The sequence below is a fragment of the Trichosurus vulpecula genome, chromosome 9, assembly GCF_011100635.1.
Source record: "Trichosurus vulpecula isolate mTriVul1 chromosome 9, mTriVul1.pri, whole genome shotgun sequence".
In the NCBI taxonomy this organism is placed as follows: Eukaryota; Metazoa; Chordata; class Mammalia; order Diprotodontia; family Phalangeridae; genus Trichosurus; species Trichosurus vulpecula.
In genome coordinates, this window is record NC_050581.1 from 62,056,258 (window position 1) to 62,079,429 (window position 23,172).

The 23,172-nt window shown below is 44.5% G+C and overlaps 1 protein-coding gene across 3 annotated transcripts; it reads left to right on the forward strand.

Moving 5' to 3' along the window:
• Positions 1-1,689: 1,689 nt before the first annotated feature.
• On the forward strand, positions 1,690-16,400 carry MYORG (myogenesis regulating glycosidase (putative)). 3 transcript variants are annotated; one of them, XM_036737736.1, is made up of 2 exons: positions 1,690-1,934; positions 8,187-16,400. In XM_036737736.1, the coding sequence occupies exon 2, from the start codon at positions 8,269-8,271 to the stop codon at positions 10,411-10,413; it is 2,145 nt and encodes a 714-aa protein (XP_036593631.1). In that variant the 5' UTR covers positions 1,690-1,934; positions 8,187-8,268; the 3' UTR covers positions 10,414-16,400. The 3 variants fall into 3 exon arrangements, with proteins under 3 accessions (XP_036593631.1, XP_036593632.1, XP_036593633.1); XM_036737737.1 differs by lacking the exon at positions 1,690-1,934 and adding an exon at positions 2,223-2,319; XM_036737738.1 differs by lacking the exon at positions 1,690-1,934 and adding an exon at positions 2,386-2,404.
• The last annotated feature ends 6,772 nt before the right edge of the window (positions 16,401-23,172 follow it).

A 23,172-nucleotide genomic window follows, 5' to 3' on the forward strand; every position in this document is an offset into this window, starting at 1 on the left:
AGATGTGAACAAATTGTACTGCCTTATTTTGATGTCCCGCCCTACACCAACCCCAATGTTCAGAGCCCCCTGGGCAGAGGAGAGTAGGGAAGGAATGGCTGGGGGATACTCCCATCTATCTCAGCTCATACTATCTCTTCTTAAAATAGACAATGATTCACATGGTCTCCCAGCCAGAACACAAGCAATGCTATAAATAATCCTGAGGTTGGTGAAAGGGAAGGGCGGCCTAGGTTGGTCATAGATTGGAGAAGGAGATTCTAAACATAGCACCACAGAACGTCAGGGTTAGAAAGGAGTCGAATGATCCTCTGGTCCAGGCCCTTTTGGTAGACAAGGTCACAGTCAATTAGTGGCAAAGCTAGAACTGGGCCCCAGGTCTTCAAACCTTTATTGAAATTAGGAAGACACACACCACCTGAGTATTTAAAAAATAGGAGGGGGGCGGGGCGCAGCTAGGTGGCTGGAGTCAGGAGGACCTGAGTTCAAATGTGGCCTCAGACACTTGACACTTACTAGCTGCGTGACCTTGGGCAAGTCACCTAACCCCAATTACCCTGCCTTCCCCCTCTCCAAAAAACACAAAAACACACACAAGATAGAGGAACACATCCTAGGGATGAATATGGAGAAAAAAAAAGGTGGGGGCAGGGGACTCCATGCATCCTTCAGGGGAGAGGGTCTGGGTCCTTAAGAAAGGCTTGATTCAGTTTTGTCAATTCAACAAGTTGATTGATTAGCTTGTGGGGGGGTGGGGAGAAGCCATCCTTCCCCCATACCCAGACACTGTTAACTGGAGCCCCTAGCAGCAGAAGGCCAGGTTTTGTACCAGTTAGATGGAAAGCAGGAGAGCAGAAACTTACCTGTCCCCTAACCCTCCCCCGCAAAGAGTTCTCACCAAACCCCTACAACCAAAAACTCGGTCTCCACCTCCCTCTCCCATCCTGAGCCTCCAGCAATGAGTCTCTAAAATCAGGGTTCTGGACCTGGTGCCCGTGAACCTGTTTTTTAAAAGCATATATTTTGACACTACATATACATTTCAATATAAATGGTTTCCTTTGTAATCTTACCCATTTTATGCGTTTAAAACCATTATGTGGAGGACAGTGTGTTATCGACAAGCAGACTGCCATCGGGGGGCAGGACACTGCCCTAAAACTACCTTTCCAGTAAAGGGGTGGTGGGTGGGGAGAAGGTGGGCTACCCCTTCCCAAAGCCTTCTCCAGCCCAACAAACAGCTGCACTACGCTGGATGGGGAGAAAAGCAGGCCCGGGGAAGGGGCAGCTAGCTTCGAGTGCTGCGGAGGCCTCGGGGAGAGAAGGGAGGGAGTAAAGAGTTGGGAGGGCAGAATTCTCCAGTTAGGGTCTCAGAAGGAGCCGAGTTCAGAAAGGGAGAAGGCTGGAGGAGGGGCGGAGTTAGGGGTTGAGAAGAGGCGGGATCCTCGGGGTGGTGGGGCCTCCGGAGAAGGGAAGGAGCTGGGGGGTGGAGAAGGGGCGGAATTGTCAGGGTTGGGGGCTCTCCAGAGAAGGGGAGGAGTGCTGCCAAGGTGGGACGCCGGAACTCCCTGGGAACGCGCGATTCTCCCGGGGCCGGACCGATGCAGCTAGGGTAGTGGCGATGGGGTCTTCCCCGGGGCGGGGTGGGGAGGAGCTCCGGGGCTAGGGCCTGGGGGAGGAGCAGGATGGGGGCGGGTCTCCCCAGTGGGTATGGGCAGGGGTTCCCCCCAGGCTCGCGGACCGCCGGGCTGGAGGACTCCCTGGGACCCTCCGCGCGCCCAAGGGGCCGACTGTGGGCTGCAGAGGCGCCGTAAACAAGCTCCGAGCGGACGCGCTGAAAGCGGCCAGATCGCCCGGGAGCAAGCTCTGCTCGGCCCCGCACGCCCTTGGCCGGGGTCCGAGAGCTGCCTGGCTCGGGGGACGCAACTTGAGTCGTAAGTGCTACCTCTTCCCGGGCCGGGGCGGGGTGTGATATGTAGGGGGGCGCTGAAGTGTGCAGCCAGCTTTTGGGGAAGGGAGAGCAGCGGCTGGGAGGGACTGCGGTCTGTAGTCGAGGTGGGGCGCTATCGAGGAGGGAAGAAGAGTGGGAAACTAGGGAGTTGCGCTGGGAGGGGTTCGAGGGGTGGGACACGGCTATGGAGGGGAGGGATCCCTCTAGGGCCTCGGAGCTGAGCGGTGCCCTAGCCTGTTGCTTCAGACTTTAACCCTCAACCCCACCCCAACCCTATCCGTAGAGCCCTGGGCTCTAGCTAAATCTGACAGAGGGATGGCACCCACCCTAGGGAACTCTGTGAGAAGGACACCTCCTCTTAGATTCGGGTAGGTGGGTCTCGGGGGCGAGTGTTTTGGAGACTTGGGAACAGCGAGGAACCGTGACTCCTGGTGCCCCGAGCCTCCCTTTGGGGTGAGTCAGGCGGGCTTGGCTGCAGGCTGGGTTTGGGGGTGGATGAAGGAGCCCGTCAACCAAGCTCCCTCTCAGTCAATCACAGGCTCTGAAACGCTGAGTGGAAGAGTTGAACCTAGAACCTCTGGAAAGCCCAATCTGTTCCTTTGCTCTTGCTTTGGGAACAGGGGGAGGAGCCCCAGGCAAAGAAATGGAACACCTGTGTAATGGAAAAACCGCTGGGCTGTCAGGAGATCTTGGTTTGGTCCCAGCTTTGCCGCTTACAGCTAGGTGACCATGAGAAGGACCTTAGTTTTCTTATACATAAAAGGAGAAGGCGGGACACAGTTTCTTTAAGCTCCAAGTTTACTCCCAAGTCAGACTATGGCTTCCAGTGTGTCCTCTTTGGGCTCCCCTCTGGGAAATGGAGCTGCTGTTGGGGTGAATAAAACTGCCCCCCGGGGACCAGGGAGTGGAGTTCATAAAGCCCTACCAGGCGCTGGGTGGACTGAGAATTTGGGTGAGGAGTCACAGTGGGAAGGCCCTTGTGGGTTTAGGAAGGGGGGCAAAGAGGAGCTCACGAGTTGGAGCTGGGATCCTGGGTCCAGGCCAGTTGTTCTCTACCATTCGATCCAAGTTGCATTTGGCACTATCCTGCATGGCAAAATTGAGGTCTGGGCTGGCGATCAAGTTGCTTTTGAGTGAGACTCGTAAATAGCAAAGGGTAGGAAGGGGAGTGGGGGAGGGAGACAAACCCGGGAGCTACCAGGGCAAGACACCAAGGCTGGTGGAGGGGAGACAAACCCGGGAGCTACCAGGGCAAGACACCAAGGCTTGTGGGAGGGAGTTTGGCACGTCCCCTCAGCCTTATAAAAGTGGCTGAATAGAGAGAAGGATCCGGGACAAATGCATGGCAGACCTGGCATCCCTTCCCAGGATAAATGAGTATCCCACAGCCAGACAGCAGGGGAGACCATGCTGATTACAGGCTGCTGTTCTGGTGAATCTGCCGAGGGTTATCAGTAACCGCAGAAAGACTTCCCTCTCCTCCCCCAGGCAGAACAGCTTTCCAGACCCCTCCAGAAATCACCCTCCCCCAGTGTAGGTCCAAGTTGGATTTTAGCCACTCCTTTCCAGCAGCTGTCCAGACTGGCAGCAATCTGAATACCACCGATCTAAATAGGTTTTCCATCCACCTACACAGGAAAGTCCAATGACATCTCTCTACTCCAGTAAATATGCTTCTCACTTGTAAACACCGTAAAATATCTGTCCATGTCTGTATTTATGTGCTCATGTCTGTCTTCATTAGTGAGCCTTTTTCCTATCCTCATCTCCCTAGGGTAGGGGCCTTATCCACCCCATCACAGAATCTCAGAGTAAGAAGGAAACTTAAAGGACCTATCTAGGTCTACACGCTATGTAACTTGAATACTTATATTGATGGGGAGCTCCCTCCTTAACTTGCACTGTCCAGGCTGTTTTGGGACAGCCCTAATTGTGAGTTTTTTCACTGTAATGGGTAGAAATTACCTCCCTGTAATTTCTGTTCACTGGCCCTAGTTTTGCCCTCTGCGGCATAAGGAGGCTCCCATTCATTCAAATCTACTGAGTGCCTGCAATGCAACTGACCTCCATGCTGGTCTATATGTGGGTGAAACAGATGCGCCTTTGGGGATCAAAGTCTAGCAGAAGAAACAAGGCACGAAAGATGTGAGCAAAGTCACAAAAAATTTCCTAATAATTAGAGCTACCCAAAAACTGAATGATGTGCTCTGGACATAGTGAATTCGTATGAAATTGAATTGGAAAAAGGAGTTTGGTGCTGATAATTATTTCGATAGATTCCTCTATGATGTTTTCCTTGTTCCAGTATTACTTTTCTAAAGGCTGCTACGTTTCAGTGCTGGGGACGGGGGTGGAGGGAAACAGAACTGAGAATAAACTACATTTTCTCCCGCTTTGGACATCAACTGCTCTGAATTATAAAAATTCTTCCTTTTTGAAAAAAAAAAGGAATTTCCCTGTGAAAGGAGGCTTTCAATTGGAAGTTTGATAACCCCCATCAGAGATATTTTGAGGGGGTCCTGTTCGGGTTATGGAGTGGACCAGATGACTTTAAAAACATTGATTTGTATCTGTGTCTTTTGTTTATTACATCACCTAGATTTCCTCCCTGTATGTCTCCCCATCTCAGAGACCTATCCCTTATAACAAAGAATTTTTTAAGAGAAGAAAAAATCGGTAAAACTAATTAATAAAAATGTTCATGTTAAATGCAATATAGCACCCCTTTGGGCCCCTCACCTTTGCAAATGAGTCAGAAGACAACCAGCTAACTTTTAAAGGCCTTCCTAACTTTGGGGATTCTCAGATTCCAGGGGTGTTCATGGTTTAGACTATAAGTGCTGGAGAAAGTTGGAGAAGGGAAAAAAGTCAGTGTGGGCTGGAGGTGTCCCCTGTCAGTTCAGAATAAACATAGTCCTGGGACCCCTGCAGAATTATGACATCAATATTATTTTCATAATTTCTAATATAGTAAATATCAGCAGATCTAACTCACATAAACAAAAGCTCTTGGGGAAAGGGGAGGAAATCATTAATAATCATTAAGAGTGTAAATTGGTCCTGAGGCCAAAAAGTTTCAGAACGTGTGGCTCAGAATATCCCTATGAACAGAGGCATTTCCTCTCTCCTGTTTACTTCCTTTCTTCTCTCACAATATGCTCAGTATGAGACCCTTTACACACAAAATGGGAGGAGTAGAAAGCTGGGAAGGGTGACCAGGATTCTGCTGATGGCTTGGAAAGTATGCTAAGTGAGGATGGGCCTTTGAACTATAGTCCAGCAGAAGGTTGGTAGAGTGCCCTGGGCTAGATTACAGAGGCTGCAGGAAGCCTCAAAAACTAACAAGTCAAATATTTCTGGTTATCTCATCAGGGTTTGGATTATCCTGTTAAGTCTCATTATTGGGAAAGGAAAGATGGCTTTTTAACTTTTTAAATTTTATACCTTGTCCCTACAAAAACACATCCATGCAATTGACTAGAAGGAGATTTCATGGGGGGAGGGGTGCCCAGGAGCCTGAGATCTGGAGAGATATCTGACCCTGCACACACATACCTATCTTACCGCAGATCAGAGCAAAACAAGATGACCAGAGGGATAGGAAGTCATTCCTGACCAACCTGAGCTAAGAGATAAGACTTAGGCCTAGAATAACAGTCAAAATGTGAAGGGGTGGGTAGGAAGGACACAAGTTTGAACCCCGGCTCTCACTACAGTAAAATTTCAGAGTCAAGGAATTTGCAACCTTTGGGTAAGCCAGTTTACCCTGAGTCTTGCTTTCATCCCTGATGGAGGCTAATGCTTAGATGGCTGAGTTCAAAGTACTGTTTTGCAACTGACACCGCCTCCCAGATTTGTTTTTCCTGGGGATAGAAAGAGTAAATATAGCATGACGTCTTATCTCCCTCCTCTCTACCTTAGCACCACTCTCTGCCCCTGATTAGAAGTTTGGTAATGGAGAATTAGAGACAGACCCAGGGTAACTTAATGTTTGTCTGTGGCTCTCTCTGTGTATTCTTGCTTGTGACTGTGGCTGGCTGTGTCAAAGTTCCTTGCTGGCTCCAGAATTCTGTGATTCTGTGTGTCTGCTTGTAGGTGTGAATCTCAGTGTGGGGGATGGGATAGGCAGAAGCAAGGGAGAGGACAGTATTAATGATGATGATGATGATAATGCATTTATACAGCAATTTCAGGTGAGCAAATTGCCATGGTCCTAACTAGCCATTTTTTTTCATCCTTTGACAAATGCCATGAGCTGTTCCTTCAAATTAACTTTTAAAGAAAAAGTTAGTTGAAATGGGGGTGTTTGTTGTTCATCCTTGCTCTCAAAGAGGACCAATGACAAAACGAGGGTGATATCTTAACTTGCAAGTGAATTGGATTTAAGTGAGACAGGACTGTGTAAAGTGATAAGCCTCACTTTCTCCTCCAGGGCCATCTAGGTCCAGTGGCAAGACATCAGTCAGGACGACTGGAGATGGCCCCAAATGCAGTGGAATACCTTGGCATTTTTGAGCTACGGTCTTTACCGGGTCTCAGTTTGTCAGAGGCATGGAATGGGGATAAGGAAAGGGAAAGATCTGGTGTGGCCATACCTGGGATGGAGGCTGGTCTGAGAAAGATCTCCCCTGAGATTCTGCCCTCAAGGAGGAAAAAGAAATCATCTCCTTGCTTTCTATTTAAAGAAATTGGTATCTTTTTCTATATGCCTGGTCTTTCACAACATATGCCCCTTTATTCCCTTCTCTCACCATGACATTAGAGTATTACTCTCAAGCCAAAGCACTTAGCTCTTCTCCAGCAAAACCATAAAGAGAACCTGTTATGTGCTATGCCCTGTGGGGGAATACAGAGAAGGATGAACAATTGGTTAAAGTGCTTGTAATCTATTTGGGAAAATAAGACTCAAGGGTGAAAAGCTACCAAACCATGCAAGGTGGGAGTCTGTGATAAGTGCCAAATAAATGACACAAAGTCAGAAGGAAGAGGTAGATCGTTATGGGCTAGAATAGGGAAGGCTAGTTAGAGGAGGTAGTTCTTTAGAGAGGTTAGGGTTTGAATAAGCAGAGAGAACAAGGCAAACAGATCAGGAAATTATGATGACGTGTTCAAGGTGGGAGAGAAGATCAGTAGAGGGTTCATATAAAGGAAGCGCTAAGGCTGGACAAAAGTGACTGTTAGGTTTGGGACCACTCTCAATGCCAGGTTGAGGAGTTGGGACTTGTGATCATTGGGGAGCCATTGGAGGGAGACCTTGAGCAAAGGCCAGGGCTATGCATTAAGAAAGTCAATTTGCCCACTATGTTTGGAATGGATTAGAGGGAGACAAGACAAGAGGTTGGTTGGGAGAACAGTTAGGGGGCTGCTGTATCATCCAGGCAAAAGGCAAAATGCCTGAATCACGGTGGTAGCTGTTAGAAGAAAGGTGAAGGGAAGGATGGGAGAGACTTTGGAAAGGTAGACAGAGAACCCAGACCAACAAAATTGCAGATCCACGGAGTATGGAATAGAGCAACTGGAGCTTTTCCCTAGGGGCATTGTAATTTAGAAGGCATTGACAGTGCTTGTACTCCTTCTGTAGGTTAAGTACAACTGAACTGTGCATCTAGTTTCCAAGAATCTTTAGTTAAAAATAGAAAACTACCAGATGGTTCTACAACCCAGGTGACTGCCTCTCTGGCCCACCCTGCTCCTTCTCTGGTAGCAACCTCCTCAGCAATGACCTGAGGTCTTTCTCTCTATGTGACTTTGTGTCCTAAGGACCCAAGGACTTTTATATCACTTTCCTGCTGCTTACCATGCCCTGGAGTTGATAGTTAGGATTCCGATGTTGAGATAGCTGTCTCCATGGGGTTGTTGTGAGGAATCTTTTTTATGAAGGAATGAAAGAGCTTTTATTAAGCATTTACTAACTTTTAAGGGCTGGGGATACAAAGCAGAAGAGTCCCTACCCTCAAGGAGCTTATATTCTAATAGCCTTAAAGCTCTGGTATAAATGTGAGTTGTTACTATTTTCATCTTTGGGATATTGGAAAGGGTTTATTCAGCTTCTTTCTGTTCCCATGTCTCACACCCTGCATTGTCAAAATATCATGATGTCTACCCTGTGGAAATTATGCTGTCGAATATACATTTTTGGAGGGCAAGGACAGGAGGACGTGGGGAGGGAGGTGGAGGAAAGGAGTTTAAAAGTATCGTAAAGAACTAAACACTGTCTCTTTCCCTCCTTTTTCAGACACCGTGGTTCTTCAGGCTTCAATGGGTCTGGTTATTGGGAAAGTAGTACCCTTCTCCTTCCAAACCCAGCTTGAAGGGTTATGACCCAGGATCCCCAAAAAGGGAGACAGCCGTACCGTCGAAGGGGGAGGAGAGCTGAGAAGGACTCTCAGGCTGCCACCGGAGCTGCTACAACCATGTATACCTTCCTCCCTGACAACTTTACCCCAACCAAGACCAAGCCATCCAAAGAGCTAAAACCTATGCTGGGATCCATAGTGCTGGGGCTCCTACTGGTCTTAGCAGCTGTGGTTGCTTGGTGCTACTACAGTGCATCTCTCCGTAAGGCAGAGCGCCTTGGGGCTGAGCTATTGGAACTCCGGACAGGTGGCTTTTCCATTCGAAACCAGCAGGGAGAGCAAGTGTTCCAACTGGCCTTCAGCTCTGGGGGCTTGGACCTGGAGTCCTGTGCACGAGAAGGGGACATCTTGAGTTGTACTCGCTCCACAGGAGGCCCCCTCAATTTTTTCATCCAGACGGTGCGGCCCAAGGACACCGTTATGTGCTACCGTGTGCGCTGGGAGGAGCTGGCTCCAACCCCTTCTGTCGAACACACCATGTTCCTGGGTGATGTACACTGGTATGGTGGTGCCGAGATGCGTACCCAGCACTGGCCCATCCAGCTGGCTGGCCTCCAGGAACCCCAGCCCTTTGTCACCAGTGATGTGTATTCATCCCGGGCTGCCTTTGGTGGTATTCTTGAACGATACTGGCTGTCATCCAAAGCAGTGGCCATCAAGGTCAATGACTCGGTGCCCTTCCACCTGGGTTGGAATGCCACTGGGCGCTCTCTCCTGTTACAGGCCCGCTATCATGACACATCCTACAAGCCACCTGTGGGCCGTGAGCCGCTGCCCGAGCTCAGTTACCGTGTTTGTGTAGGTTCTGACGTGACATCGATCCATAAGTACATGGTGCGACGTTACTTCAATAAACCGTCCAAGGTGCCAGCCCGAGAAGCCTTTCGTGACCCAATCTGGTCCACTTGGGCCCTCTATGGGAGAGCAGTGGACCAGGATAAGGTGCTGCGCTTTGCTGAGAAGATCCGCAAGTATCGCTTCAACTGTAGCTACTTGGAAATTGATGACATGTACACACCTGCCTATGGCGACTTCTCCTTTGATGAAGCCAAGTTCCCCAATGCCACAGAGATGTTTAGGAAGTTGCAGGAGGCTGGTCTGCGGGTCACCCTGTGGGTGCACCCCTTTGTCAACTATAACTCATCCAGCTTTGGTGAAGGTGTGGAGCGGGGGCTTTTTGTCCGAGAGCCCACGGGCCGGCTGCCAGCCCTGGTGCGCTGGTGGAATGGCATCGGTGCTGTCCTGGATTTCACCAACCCAGCTGCCCGGGAGTGGTTCCAGGGTCACCTGCGGAGACTTCGCACCCAGTATTCAATCTCCTCCTTCAAGTTTGATGCCGGGGAAGTGAGCTATCTGCCCCGAGACTTTAGCACATTCCGCCCACTGGCCGACCCCAACCTCTGGAGCCGGAGGTACACAGAGATGGCTCTGCCCTACTTCTCACTGGCTGAAGTGCGCGTGGGCTACCAGTCACAGAACATCTCTTGTTTCTTCCGCCTTATTGACCGTGATTCAGTGTGGGGCCATGAGTTGGGTCTGCGTTCCTTGATCCCAGCAGTGCTGACCATCAGCATGCTAGGTTATCCCTTTATCCTGCCTGACCTGATAGGTGGCAACGCTGTGCCGGGGCATACAGCTGGTGAGGGGGGTGGGAATACCGGAATCCCAGAGCGCGAGCTCTATGTGCGCTGGCTGGAGGTGGCGGCCTTCATGCCAGCCATGCAGTTCTCTATCCCTCCTTGGCTTTATGACCAGGAGGTGGTGGAGATAGCCCGTAAGTTTGCAGCCCTGAGGGCAGAGCTGGTGGCCCCACTGCTCCTGGAGCTGGCTGGAGAGGTGACCGACACAGGCGATCCCATAGTTCGGCCTCTCTGGTGGATTGCACCTGGGGATGAAGCGGCCCATCGAGTGGACTCTCAGTTCCTTATTGGTGACACCCTGCTTGTGGCACCTGTACTGGAACCAGGGAAACAGGAGCGAGATGTGTACCTGCCCGCAGGGAAGTGGCGCAGCTATAAGGGGGAGCTCTTTGTCAAGGCACCCATCCTGCTCACTGACTACCCTGTGGATCTGGACGAAGTTGCCTATTTTACCTGGGTGTCCTAACCCTGCTTATCCTAGAAACCTCATTGCTCAGAGACCCTGACCTCAGATCCTCACTCCCCCGCTCTTTACCCTAGCCTCTAACCCCAGATGCTTCACCACTCCCCCACCTCCAAAGACTGTTCCTTACTCCATCCTTGAGTCTGGACCATAATCCTGACCTGAAGAGTCCCTTCTCCAACCCTTCCCCTCACTGAGACCTTAATCCTAACTCTGGACTCACTTCCTTCTTCCCCCATCACGCCTCCCTTAGAACCAGTAATTTTCCAGATCTATCCAGCTACCATAGTTCCATCTCCAAATCCTCCCTCCCCAAGAGACTTTGGACTGGGGCCCCTGGTTCTCATCTATCACTAGTTTCTCCTCGACAACTCCCCATCCCCGATCTTTTTGGGTATTTCTGGTGCCCCTCATATAAGGTTTATCTGAAAGCTTTTTAGCCGGTACATCTACCCTTGTTCCCCTGAGACCTGTAGGGGCGAAAGAAGGGGAAGGTCAGTCCTAGTTCCTCCCCAACCCAAGAGAAAGTCATATGAAACTCCCTCCACAGCTATAATCTGCATTCTCATAGCCTGTGCTAGGGCCCTGCTCCCGGTATGCTTTGCTTCCATCTCCTAAGAACCTATCTCCCATTGCATACTGGGACTTGTAGTCTTCTTGGGTAGAGAGGCAAGAATAAACCTACAAACTACCATAGACTATTAGAACTGGAAGGAAACTTAGTGGCTATCTAGTTTGAGAGATTTTTAAAAAATTTAGGAATGTACTGGAGGGGGAGAAGGTAAAGTGAGAAGATTGAAGTTAGGGTAGGGAGTAATACCCTATTTCTAACTCCCAAGGGGATATGGGTTTTGTGGTCTCAGCCTCTTTTTAAGCCTATCCTCATACTCCTCTCCATCCATCTCCCTGTTTCCCCCTTTTTCTATTGGGTCACTTAATGTTCCTCATGGGCCACACATGCTTGTGGCCCCAAGTCAAAGATAGGATGGCGGGAGCTTGAGGGGGCCAAAGGTCATCCCCTCCCCACCCCCAACTTAGCTCCTCTTTGCACATGGTTGGTCATTAAAAGCACAAAGATGAGATCTGCCTGCATTGAAAGCAGGATGTCTCCTGCCCCTCCCCACCTCCGACTTAGCCTCCACCTCCCTGTTCCTCATCTGGGAGTTTCCTTCTCAGAACAAACTTGGGTGGGGAAGTGGAACTGAGCTATGGGTCTACGAGATGACCTGTCCTGCTCCCTATTCTATGAACTAATTCCAGCTACCACCACCACTTCCAATTCTGGCAGTATTCTTTATCTTTTCCTCCCTTTGAAACAAGTACAAACTACCATAGATATGAGAACTGGAATGAATCTTAGTGGTTATCTGGTTTGAGAGAATAAAGACTATTTAGAAAAATAGAGGAGGGGAGCAGGTAGGGTCAGAAGATTGAAGTTAGAGTAGGGAATAAAACCCTATTTCTGACTCCCAAAGGGATATGGGTTTTGTGGTCCCAGCCTCTCCGGCCCATCCTCATACTCTTCTCCCTCCATGAGAAAGGACATGGGGCTACTATCCTGGTCCCTGTTTAATCTTAGGCTCAGCTACACTCTCATAACCATGATTTTGAACCCTTTGTCCATCACAGCTGGCCTCTAGGTTTGATCATGATTCCCACTGATGCCCCTCTGAGAATTGAGCCCAGATGGGAAAATCTCTGAAACTCTGAAGCAGGCTCTTGGGTCCTCTTGCTTAAAAAGATAGACTGAGATCCCTTCTCTTTGAGAATGGGGGAATAATTAAGTTCCAGGTGTGTAGTCTGCCTGACTCTCCCCTTAGTCCCCCTTCCCTGCCCCTTTCCTGATCCCAATTTAGGAAGAAGAAGAGATGGCTGCACACAGACTATCAGGAGCCCTTGGGGCCAGAGATCTGCTCAGGACATACTAACTGGGCTTGGAGTCATGGAGGGTCTTGTTCCCAAGCTATCGTCTTTAACCGTACTCCACCCCAGGGGCTGGGGTGACAAAGAGAGGGGACAGAGTGGATCATATGTCCTAATGCTGCACTGACCCCCCCAAGGCCTATCTGTTCAGCACTGCCCTAATCAGACACACAGATGGGTCAGGGATGCCTTAATGTGAGAATCACCCTGTGTGTATGTAAGTAACCGTGTATGTGTCAATACCTGTCTCTCTGTGTGGCTGTGGATATGGATGTCTATGGGGCAAGGTATCTGTGTGTGGCTAGCTCTTTTTGTGATTGTCCATGAGTCTCTTTTTTCTGTGACTAGGTATATATATATTTGACTGGCTGGTTCTGTGTAGTCATTGTCTTTTTATGTGACTGGGTACGTGTGGATGGCTCTGTGTGACGATCTATGTGTGGCTGTATATCTGTGCACAAGTATAGATGTCTGGGGCAGGGTCTAGATGTGCGTGTGTTATATTGATGCCTGGAGTGGACTCTATGTCTGCATGTATGAAACTATATGTGAAAGCATTGGTTTTTTTTTTCTTGGAGGGGAGGGAGGTCCTGGATATCTGTATGTGAATATGCATATGACTGGGCATTTGCTTGCATATGAATGTGTGAGGGAGGTGTCCAGCTATTTGTGTGGAGGGATGGGAATATCTATGGAAGTGTAACTGGGTGTCTGTGAATGTATTTCTGAGGTTGGATATGTGTGTGCGTGTGTGAAAGAATCTCTCTGAGTATGTATGTGTGTGGTTGAGTATCTGTGTGTTTGTGACTCTGCGTGGCCATGTGTTTGAGAGAGAATCAGGCTGGGTAACTTCGTGTCTCTATGTGGCTGAGTATCTTTATAGTAATATTTTCCTGTAGCTAGATCTCTTTGTGTATGTGACCTCTGTGTGTGTATTTAAATGTCTTTCTCTATGGCCAGTGTGTATGTTTGTGTAGCTTTGTTTCTCTGTGTGTGTGTGGCGATACGTGTGCATTTATGTCCGTGAGTGGTTGTATCAGCCGGTCAACAAGCATTTATTAAACCTTTACTATGTACTAGGTTAAGCAGTAAGGATGCAAAGGAAAGGAAAAAAGAGTCCGTTACTTCAAGGAGTTTACATTCTTTTTTATATTATTATTAATTTTATTTTTTCAATTAACAAGCATTTATTTTCTCTCTCTTCTACTTCCCCCAATCCTCAGTGACAAAAAAAAGAAAAAACCCTTATGACAAGTATGTATAGTTAAGCAAAGCAAATTTTTTCATTGACTGTGTCCAAAGTGTATGTCTCATTCTGCATCCTGAGTCTATCACCTCTGCCAAGAAGTAGGCAGTAGTACGCTTCGGCTTTGGGTCCTCTGGAATCATGGATTGTTTTTGCACTGATAAGTTCTAAAGTCTTTTGGGGTTCTTTTTCTCATTGTTAGTTTATAAATTACTGCCCTAGTTCTGCTCATTTCACTTTGCATCTGCAAATACAAGTCTTCCCAATTTTCTTTGAAACCGTCCATTCATTTCTTAGAGCATTCATAATATCCCATTGTTCATAGACCATAATTTGTTTGGACATTCCCCTATAGGGGTTACCCCTTTAGTTTCCAGGGGTTGCTTTTTTTGCCTGCTGCTGTGGAGAGAACTGCCGTAGATATTTTCGTCCATATGGGTCCTTCTCTTTTATTTGGGGGGGGGGTTGCTTTGAGGTATATGCCTAATAGTGATATAACTGGGTCGAAGTGTATGCGTAGGTTAGTGACTCTTCATGCATCATTCCAAATTGCTTTCCAGGATGGCCGGACCAATTGATAGCTCTATTTATAACACATTAATATCCCTGTTTCCCTGCAGCTTCTCCAACATTTATCATTTTCCACTTCTGTCATCTTTGTCAATCCAGTAGGTGTGAAGTGGAAGTAGAGAATTTAATTTTCATTCCTCTAAATCTCAGTTATTTGGAGCATTTTCTCACATGGGTGTTGATAGCTCACATAAAATAAAATAATATTTTTAAAACACTTAGCACAGTGCCTGACATATAGGCACTATATAAACATTTCTTTGAATGCTTTGTCATATCCTTTGACCACTTATCTGTTGGAAAATGGTTCTTGTTTGTATAACTTGGAATCAGCAAGGAGCTCATATTCTAATAAGGGAGACAACATGAAAATATTTATATGAATGTAAGCTAGATGGATGGCGATCTCAGAAGAGGAGGCACTAGCAGTTGGTGGGACCAGGAAACGCTGCCCCAAAAAGGTGGGATTTGAGGAAAGGGAATAGTCATCTGTGTGTCAGGCACTGTGCTACGTGCTTTATGAATATCATCCCATTTAGAAATAGCCTTACAATGGTTCTGCAGGGTAGTTGTTATTATCCTCATTTGACAGTTGTCGTTTGTCCTTAGTTTTCAAAGAAGAACATGACATCAACTGAAGTTGTCTTTGATTTGAGGGAGGGCTGTGCAAGGTCACCAGCTTCACTTTCTCCTCCAGAGCCATCTGGGTCCAGTGGCCTGATATTCACCAGGAGGACTGGAGATGGCCCAGGATGCAATAGTGTTGAGGTTTAGGGATGCTCTGGACCCCAAAATACCGACACACCGGCTCCTGCCAAGTGAATTCGACCCAATCCTTCTCACGGCCAAAGAAAAACGGTTTGCTAAAGAGTCACCATATTGGGTAGACTAAAAAAATCTCACCATTTGTGGTGCTCGTAATCACAAGCGGGCCAGATCCAATCTGCTGAGCTAAATTTGACAAAACTCAGGTTAAGTGACTTGCCCAAGGTCACGTAGCTAGTACAGGCCAGCTTTGAACTCGGGTTTTCCTGATTCCAAGCCCAGCACTCTGTCCACTGTACCACCCAGCCGCCTGAGCTGAGACTTCATGGAAACAAGGTACAGATGAGAAAGGAGAGCTTTCTAGGCATGGGAAACAAGTCAGAAAAAAACACGGAAGAGGGAAACGGTGTCATAAATCCAGGAACAGTCCAAAGTGGCTGGATCATAGAGTTTTTAGAGGGATGTAAAGTGTAAAAAATCTGGAAAAGTAGGAAGGAGCCTGGTTGTAAAGAGTTTTCAGTACCAAAAAGAGGACTTTATAGTTGATCCTAGAGATAACTTCATAATCTGTATGTGTATAGGCTGTGTGGTTATATATCTCTGTATGTGGCTGCATGTCTATGTGTATGTCTGTACAAGGCTTTATATCTCTGGGTGCCTGTATGACTCTGTGTCTGTGACTGACAACGTTTTCATATCTGTATGTATGTCTATATGACTACATACTTCTGTGTGTGTGACTGAGAATATGTTTTCATATCCACATGTATGTATAGCTACATATTTCTCTGTATGTGTGTGTGAGGAAGAATGTGTTTTTGTATTTGTATGCGTGTATGTGTGACTGAGAATATGTTTTCATATCCACATATATGTATAGCTATATATTTCTCTGTGGGCTATATGTGTGAGGGAGAATGTGTTTTTATATCTGTATGTATGTCTATCTGTATGGCTACATATTTCTGTGTGTGTGTGAGACTGAGAATGTTTTCATATCTTCATGTATGTTTGGCTACATACTTCTCTGTGTAGTGTGACTCAGAATATGTTTCCATATCTATATGAATGTATGGCTACATATTTCTGTGTGTGTGTGTGTGTGTGTGTGAAAGAGAGAGAATGTGTTTTTATATCTACACGTGTGTCTGTATGGCTACATATTTCTCTGTGTGTATGTGTGAGACTAAGAATGTGTTTTCATATGTATGTATATCTTTATGGCTACATATTTGTGTGTGTGTGTGTGTGTGTGTAAATGTAAATGTCTCTCCATGTGGTTGTGTACCCCCTGCATCTTTGGAATAAGCACAACCTCGCCATGGTGCTCCCCTCCACCAACCACAGGCCCTGAAGGAGAAAGGATTTTCCTTTAGGGAGAGGTCTCATTGGGTCTGTGATTGGGGGTGGGGAGGTTAGTGGGGAAAGGGCGGGAAGGGATTCATGTTGTAGCTCAGGTTTGAAATAAATTGCCCTTTTAGATCTCGGCGTCTCCTGCTTCCTCTCTCCCAGCACAGAATTGATGCAGAATTGTGGAGCTCTTGGAATGGGGAAGTTGGTTAGATTTCAGGCACACACTACTGTCACTTAATTCAATTTAACTGAGCAGTCGATCAGCAAGCATAATGAGTGCCTAGCGAGGGAGACAGAAACACAAATGAGACATAGTCACTATCGTCTAGGAATACAAGAGGTTGGCGGTCTTGGGGAGGTATGACAATATGTTGTTGTCCAGTTGTTTCTCAATAATGTCTGACTCTTCATGACCCCTTTTGGGGTTTTCTTGACAAAGAGACTGGAGTGGTTTGCCATTTCCTTCTCCAGCCCATTTTGCAGATGAGGAAACTGAGGCAAATGGGGTTAAATGACTTGCTCAGGGTCACACAGCTAGTAAGTATCTGAGGCTGGATTTGAATTCATGAAGATGAATCTTCTTGATTCCAGGCCCAAGGTTCTATTCACTGAGCCACCTACCTGACCTATGACAATATACAAGAAAGGATAATTTGATTTAAGGCAGTGTATAAGATGACACATTTAAATCTGACCTCAGACACTAAAGCTGTGTGACCCTGGGCAAGTCACTTAACTGCTGCCTGCATTTAAAAAAAACTAGGGGATGGAAATGGCAAATCATTTCAGTATCTTTGCCAAGAAAATCCCATGGATAGTTGGTCCATGGCATCATGAAGAGTTAGACACAACTGAGCGACAACAATAAATAATTATTGTTAGATGAGAGGAACAATGTTCTGTAGGATTTTAGAGGGGGTTCAGGACAAGGGGACAGGTGTGAGGCAGGGCGGCCAGGGAAGACTTCATGCAGGATATGAGATTTAACTAGACAAAGACAAGGACAGAGAGGGCATGAATAAAGAAGGCAGCAGTGGGCATTTTATTCACTAGGAACAATGGAGATATGTCCTGAGTAGGGCACAGAGCCATGAATTAAAACTAGAAATGTGAATAAACAGTCTTGCTTAAGCCCAGCTCCTCTATAATACAGCAAGAAGTGAGTGTGCTTAATATATGAAACAGCAACAAAAATGTCAAGGGGTGGGGGGAAGGAAAGAAATCCTTACAAAGAGGACCTCGTGGAAAAACCAGCAAAGAGACTACAGAAACGCATAAGCCAAAAAAGATAACCTAATTCGAAGAACAAATACCAGGGGGTCAAAGTACACAGGGACCTGGACAGAATAAACAAGAGTTAGGAACAAATTAACACAAGAATTCAATAAACCAAGACAAAAACAACCAGGGAAGCTCTCCATATTTGACAAGAACTGCTAGGAAAATTAGAAAGCAGCTTTGCAGAAGACAGGTTTAAACCAGCATTTGTACTATATACCCAAAAAGCCCCCAAAGGATATGTAGTCTAAATATAAAAGGTGACATTATAAAGAAAAAAATCAGAGAAGTGAAGAAAGCATCTTTCATAAATATGACTAAGAGAAAAATTTGCAACCAAATGAAGAAGAGAGATTTCACACACAAATAGATAATTTCATTTACATTCAATTGCAAAACAGGCAAGCAATGTAAGTAGATTGACAAAAGCTGTCAAATGGGGAAAAGAAGTCCCTGGATCAAACATTTCTGATATACATTGGATATTCAAGATATATAGGGAATTGCTGAAAATATGAGAAGCTAAGAGTCATTCCTTAGTAATAATGGCCAAAAAATATAAGCAATTTTCAAAATAAGACATGCAAACTATGTACAACCCTACTGAGCCAAATCCTCCAAGTCAATAGCATTAAAAGAAATACAAATTAAAACCACTTTGAGGTTTCACTTCATATTCATCAAATTGGAAAGGCTATAAAGAAGACTGGGAAACCAATACAGTATTGGCAAAGCTATGAATCTGGCCCAACCAATCTGGGAAATGATATGGAATTATGTGAGAAAAATTACTAAACTTTTCATACCCTTTGACCTAACAACATTACTCATAGGCATATACCCTAAGGAGGTTTAAAGACAGAAAGGGTCCATATATACCAAAATGTTCATAGTATCATTTCTTGTGGTAGCAAAAAAAACCCTTGAAAATAAATCAGGTGTTCATAATTTTGGGAACAGTTGAATTATGGGATGGAATGGAATGTTATTGTGTTATAATAATTCAAAGGAAGAATTCAGAGGAACTTTGGAAGATGTGTATGAATTAAGAAAGCAAAGAAGGCAAAACCAATATACATGACCTACAGTAAGATAAGTGAAAACATTAAGAAATACCTGGGGGCATCTCAATAATGTAGTGGATAGAGCACAAGCTCTGGAGTCAGGAGGACCTGAGTTCAAATTCAGCCTCAGACACTTGACACCCACTAGCTGTGTGACACTGGGCAAGTCACTTAACCCCAATCGCCTCACCCACACAAAAAAAAGGAAGGAAGAAAAGAAATATCTGAATTTGGACTAAATGCAATGACCAGTGTTGGTTTCAGAGGACTAATGATGAACTATATACCTCCTCTCCAGAGAGACATTGTATACTACAAGTATGGAATGTTGCCTATGCTGTCAGATATGGTTCCTGTGATGGCTTCTTTTGGCTAACTTGCTTGTTTATTTTTCCCCAAGGGAAGGTTCCATTGGCGTTTATTGGAAAGTGACAGTGTTTCAAATACAAGGCATGACTATAATATTATATAGAGAAAATTCTTAGTCAACAAAAAAGGAGAAATTTCTAGAACAAAAGAATAATACTAAAATAATAATATTGAGAATGGAATAACCCACCGGAGCAATTTAGATGCTTAATAAAATAACTAAAGGAAACTCTAAGGAATGTAAAAAATTATTTTTCTTAGTAATCATTTTGGACACTCAGAGCTTCCCCCATCCCCTTTCTTCCAATGGGGCTGTTACTGCTCATTGTGTTGCCCTGACAGATCTGAGAAAATATTGATTCCTCCCTATTGTCAGGCTTCCTCCCTATTGATGTGTCTTTGACCAAGATTAAGTGACCTAAGTCATGTATCCTAAGACCCTCATTTTAATATAGCCCACCTCCCAGTATGTTGACCAATCAGAGTTGATTGGCACCCCTTGGGAACACCTACTCTTTGAAGGACATATAACTCTGTGCCCCCAACCCCCAAATTGAGTCAGTTCTGGACTGGCTCCCTTAAGGGAGCCCAGTTCTGGACTGTAACTCCTATGCAATGTATGCGCATTGCCAGCTTGAGAGAAATTAAAAACATGAACACGACCTAATTTTGTTTGTCTCTTTCTTAGAACAAACTCTGCGAGGTTGACATGAGAAGTACTTGAGCTGATAAAGAAAAATTTGAAAGGACAGGAAAGCTGACAATTTGGAGTACAGGGTAGAACATATCTTAATAAATCAGCATTATTAAAAAATATAGAGAGAGTGAGAATGACAAACAGAATCCTAAAATGCAGAAATGGAGCAACAAACATTAGAGCAAAATTAAAAACAAAACTGGAAGACCACAAGTTAGCTAAAACCAAAACGACTGACCAAAACTCACTGAAACAAATCAGAATTTTTGACCTCCCAGCAACACGATGAAACAAAAGGCCTAACTACCATATTTCAGAAAATCATACTAGAAAATTGCCAAGAAGCTCTGGGAATAGAAGGCAAAATCTGGATAAATAGGATTCACATGACACTGTTAGAAAGGAGCCCCGATTTTAGCTTACTGAGAAACTCAGTCTCCATGATCCAGTTTCTGTATCAAAGAAATCATCTTGAATGCAACCCAGAGTAGGCAATTCACATATCAAGGAACACCAGGGCAAATCATACAGTACAATTATAAATGAAAGAAACTGCCAGATGCCAGCACAAACTGATATAAACTGAAAAGAAAGCCAGCTTGCACTCTCAAAATAACATATCTTGCAAAAAGTGAACATACTCCTTCATCGAAAAATATGGATCTTCAACAAGATCATTTACTCTCTTTAAAAAAAAAAAACAGTTTTATGGATGCCTGTTGTTTTTATATCACACAATGTAGCAAATAATCCCTGTGCTACATAAACAACTCCAAAAATTGTGAGTCACTCTACCAAATTCTAGATATAAAGTCTGTATATAAACATTGTTCTGCCTTCCTCTCTAAAGTACTGTCTCCTTCCTTGTAACAAAGGAAAACAGTTAAAAAAGATATGGATAACTGCATTTGAGAATGTGCTACACTCTGCTCTTATGGTGGCCCACGTTTCTGCCAAAAGAAGGGAGGTATGTTTCATTTATTCTCTGGGAACAGGATTGACCGGTCATTACAATTGCTGAGAGCTCAGATTCCTTTTCAATGTTCTTTCCATTCACTTGATTCTGATCATGTCCTTTTCACCATTGCTCCTAAGAAAACCAGAGATGAAAAGGGCCTTTCACAGTCAAATTCAGTGAGCAAATAAGAGAATAATACTGATGAGGAGGACAAACAGGAAGTGTTTGAAGAGACCAGTGTGGATACACAGATAGCAACGAACTTAGATTTTTAAAAAAGATGTGAACAGAAAATGGAAGGAAGGGTGTTAATGGGTTGAACATAAAAGCATTGCATGGTCTCATTAGAATAGTGTCTGGAGGGCTAAGGAACAACTAAGGACAACCCAAAGGGGGTGTGTTTGGGTTTTTAACTATATTGGGGCAAAGCAAAGTATCAAAGAAGGGATAGGACTACAACTCTAGGAGGATGGGACAATACTATCTGACATCAAGAGAGAGGTTAGCTGATTCTTATTTTGTTTCTTGTTCCTCTATCAAAGAGAACAACTTTTGGATGAGAAAAGTTGGGATCAATGACTGCCCAACAAAAAGGAGATAGTAAGATAGCACCATGATGCCTTTGATGAGTTCTAGTCCCTTAGCTTAGATGAGCTACTTTCTCAGATTCTGAAAGAACTTGTGAATGGGATTGCTGAGACACTGTTGGTGATATCTGAAAGATCATGGAGAATGATCGCAAATGTTCTGATTCCCACCCCATCCTTCCAAAGGAATAGAATAGAATCTGCAAACTATAGGCCAGTGATCTTGATTTCAAATCCTGGTGAATTCTAGAATGTCCTGTTTAAAAAAAAAAAATTATTAGTGAACAACCAGAAGAGGAAGAAGTGATCGCAAACAGTTGTTATGGCTTCATCCATAATAGGTCATGCCAGACTAACTTTATTTCCTTGTATAACCCATAGTTCAAAGTGTATTTTGCATGAGACGCTCCTTGTTGGTGGAATATTTGTAATGGAAAAATACTAGAAGTGTTTCCAATATGATCCCTATAATATCTAGTGCTATGTAATGTATTAGAAAGACCATGTATAGTGATGAAAAGAAAAAGAAATGAAGGGGGATAAGCATAGGCAACAAAAAAACACCCAGACAAAAGCAGCTCCATTGGCAGAGGAAGAATTACTAAAAAAAACACTAGAGAATCAACAAAAGTAGAACACAGAAGCTTCTACAAAGTAGAAGATGCAAAACAAATCTGCAAAAATAATGAGCAATTCTGTTTGGCTAATAAAAAGCCAAGGGAAAGAGAAATTCTATTTAAGTGTCTAAGAGTTAAGATAGCTTACTAATACATAAACGAAGCTTTAAAAGTCTTCGCAGAAGTAAAGGAAAACCCAAATAAATGGAGGAATATTCAAAATTTCATTGCCATAGGCAGTATAGTGATAGTATTGCCCCAATTAATCTCCAGATTTAGTGCAATGTCAATCAAATTACCAAGGGAATGTTTTATAAAATTTGGCAAAATAATAAGAAAATTCATATGGAGGAATAAAGGGTCAAGAATATCAAGAGAAATGTTAAAAAAATAGGAATGAAGTAGATTTGGCATTATCAGATACCAAATTATATTACAAAATGGAAAAGTTGATCAGTGGAATATGTGCTGTAGAAGCAGATGCATACACTAATCTAGTATTTTATAACCGCAAGAACACAAACTATTGTTTATTCAGTATGAGCTGCTCACAATGATCTTAGACCACACAACACAATATATTCCAAGGGAATAAACAATCAACAGGTTAAAAAGTTTTGCCATACAAACAATTAGAAAAGGATAGGAAGTCACATCTTTCACAACTATAGATAGGAAAGAAGTTAATAACCAAGTATGGCATAGAGATTTAAAAGACAAAATAAAGAATTTCAGTTACATAAAGTTATAAAGCTTCTGCCCAAATAGAATCAGTACAATTAGAATTAGCAGAAAATATATGGATTCAGAATAAAATCTTTGCATTAAATATCTCTGATAAAGTCTGACATCACAAATCTATACAAAACTGACACACCTGTAAGACTTAGAACCATTCCTTCAATAGCTACATGGTCAAAAAATAAGAGTCATTTTCTAAAGAAACAGCTAAAATGTACTCACAATCACTAATAATCAGGGAAATGCAAATTAAAACAACTCAGAGGAATCATATCTCACAACCATGATACTAGCAAAGGTGAGAAAATTAGAAAAATATGCTTTTGAACTGGCTATGGCCTTCCGTCAGGAAGATAAGCATACTAATTTGCTGCTGATGGAACTGTGAATTGGGGTAACCCTTCTTGAAGACCATTTGGAATTATGCAACAAAAAATACTAAAACGTTCATACCTTTGACTCAGAGATTCCATTATTGGGCTCATATTTTCAAGGAGGCTAATGACAGTAATATCATTGAATGATATGTGCAAAAATAGTCATAACGGCATCATGTGTAAAAAGCAAAAAGAACAAAATAGATGCCCTATGATT

Coding starts and splice junctions, on each gene's coding strand:
- MYORG (XM_036737736.1), top strand. CDS start 8,269: ATGACCCAGGATCCCCAAAAAGGGAGACAGCCGTACCGTCGAAGGGGG.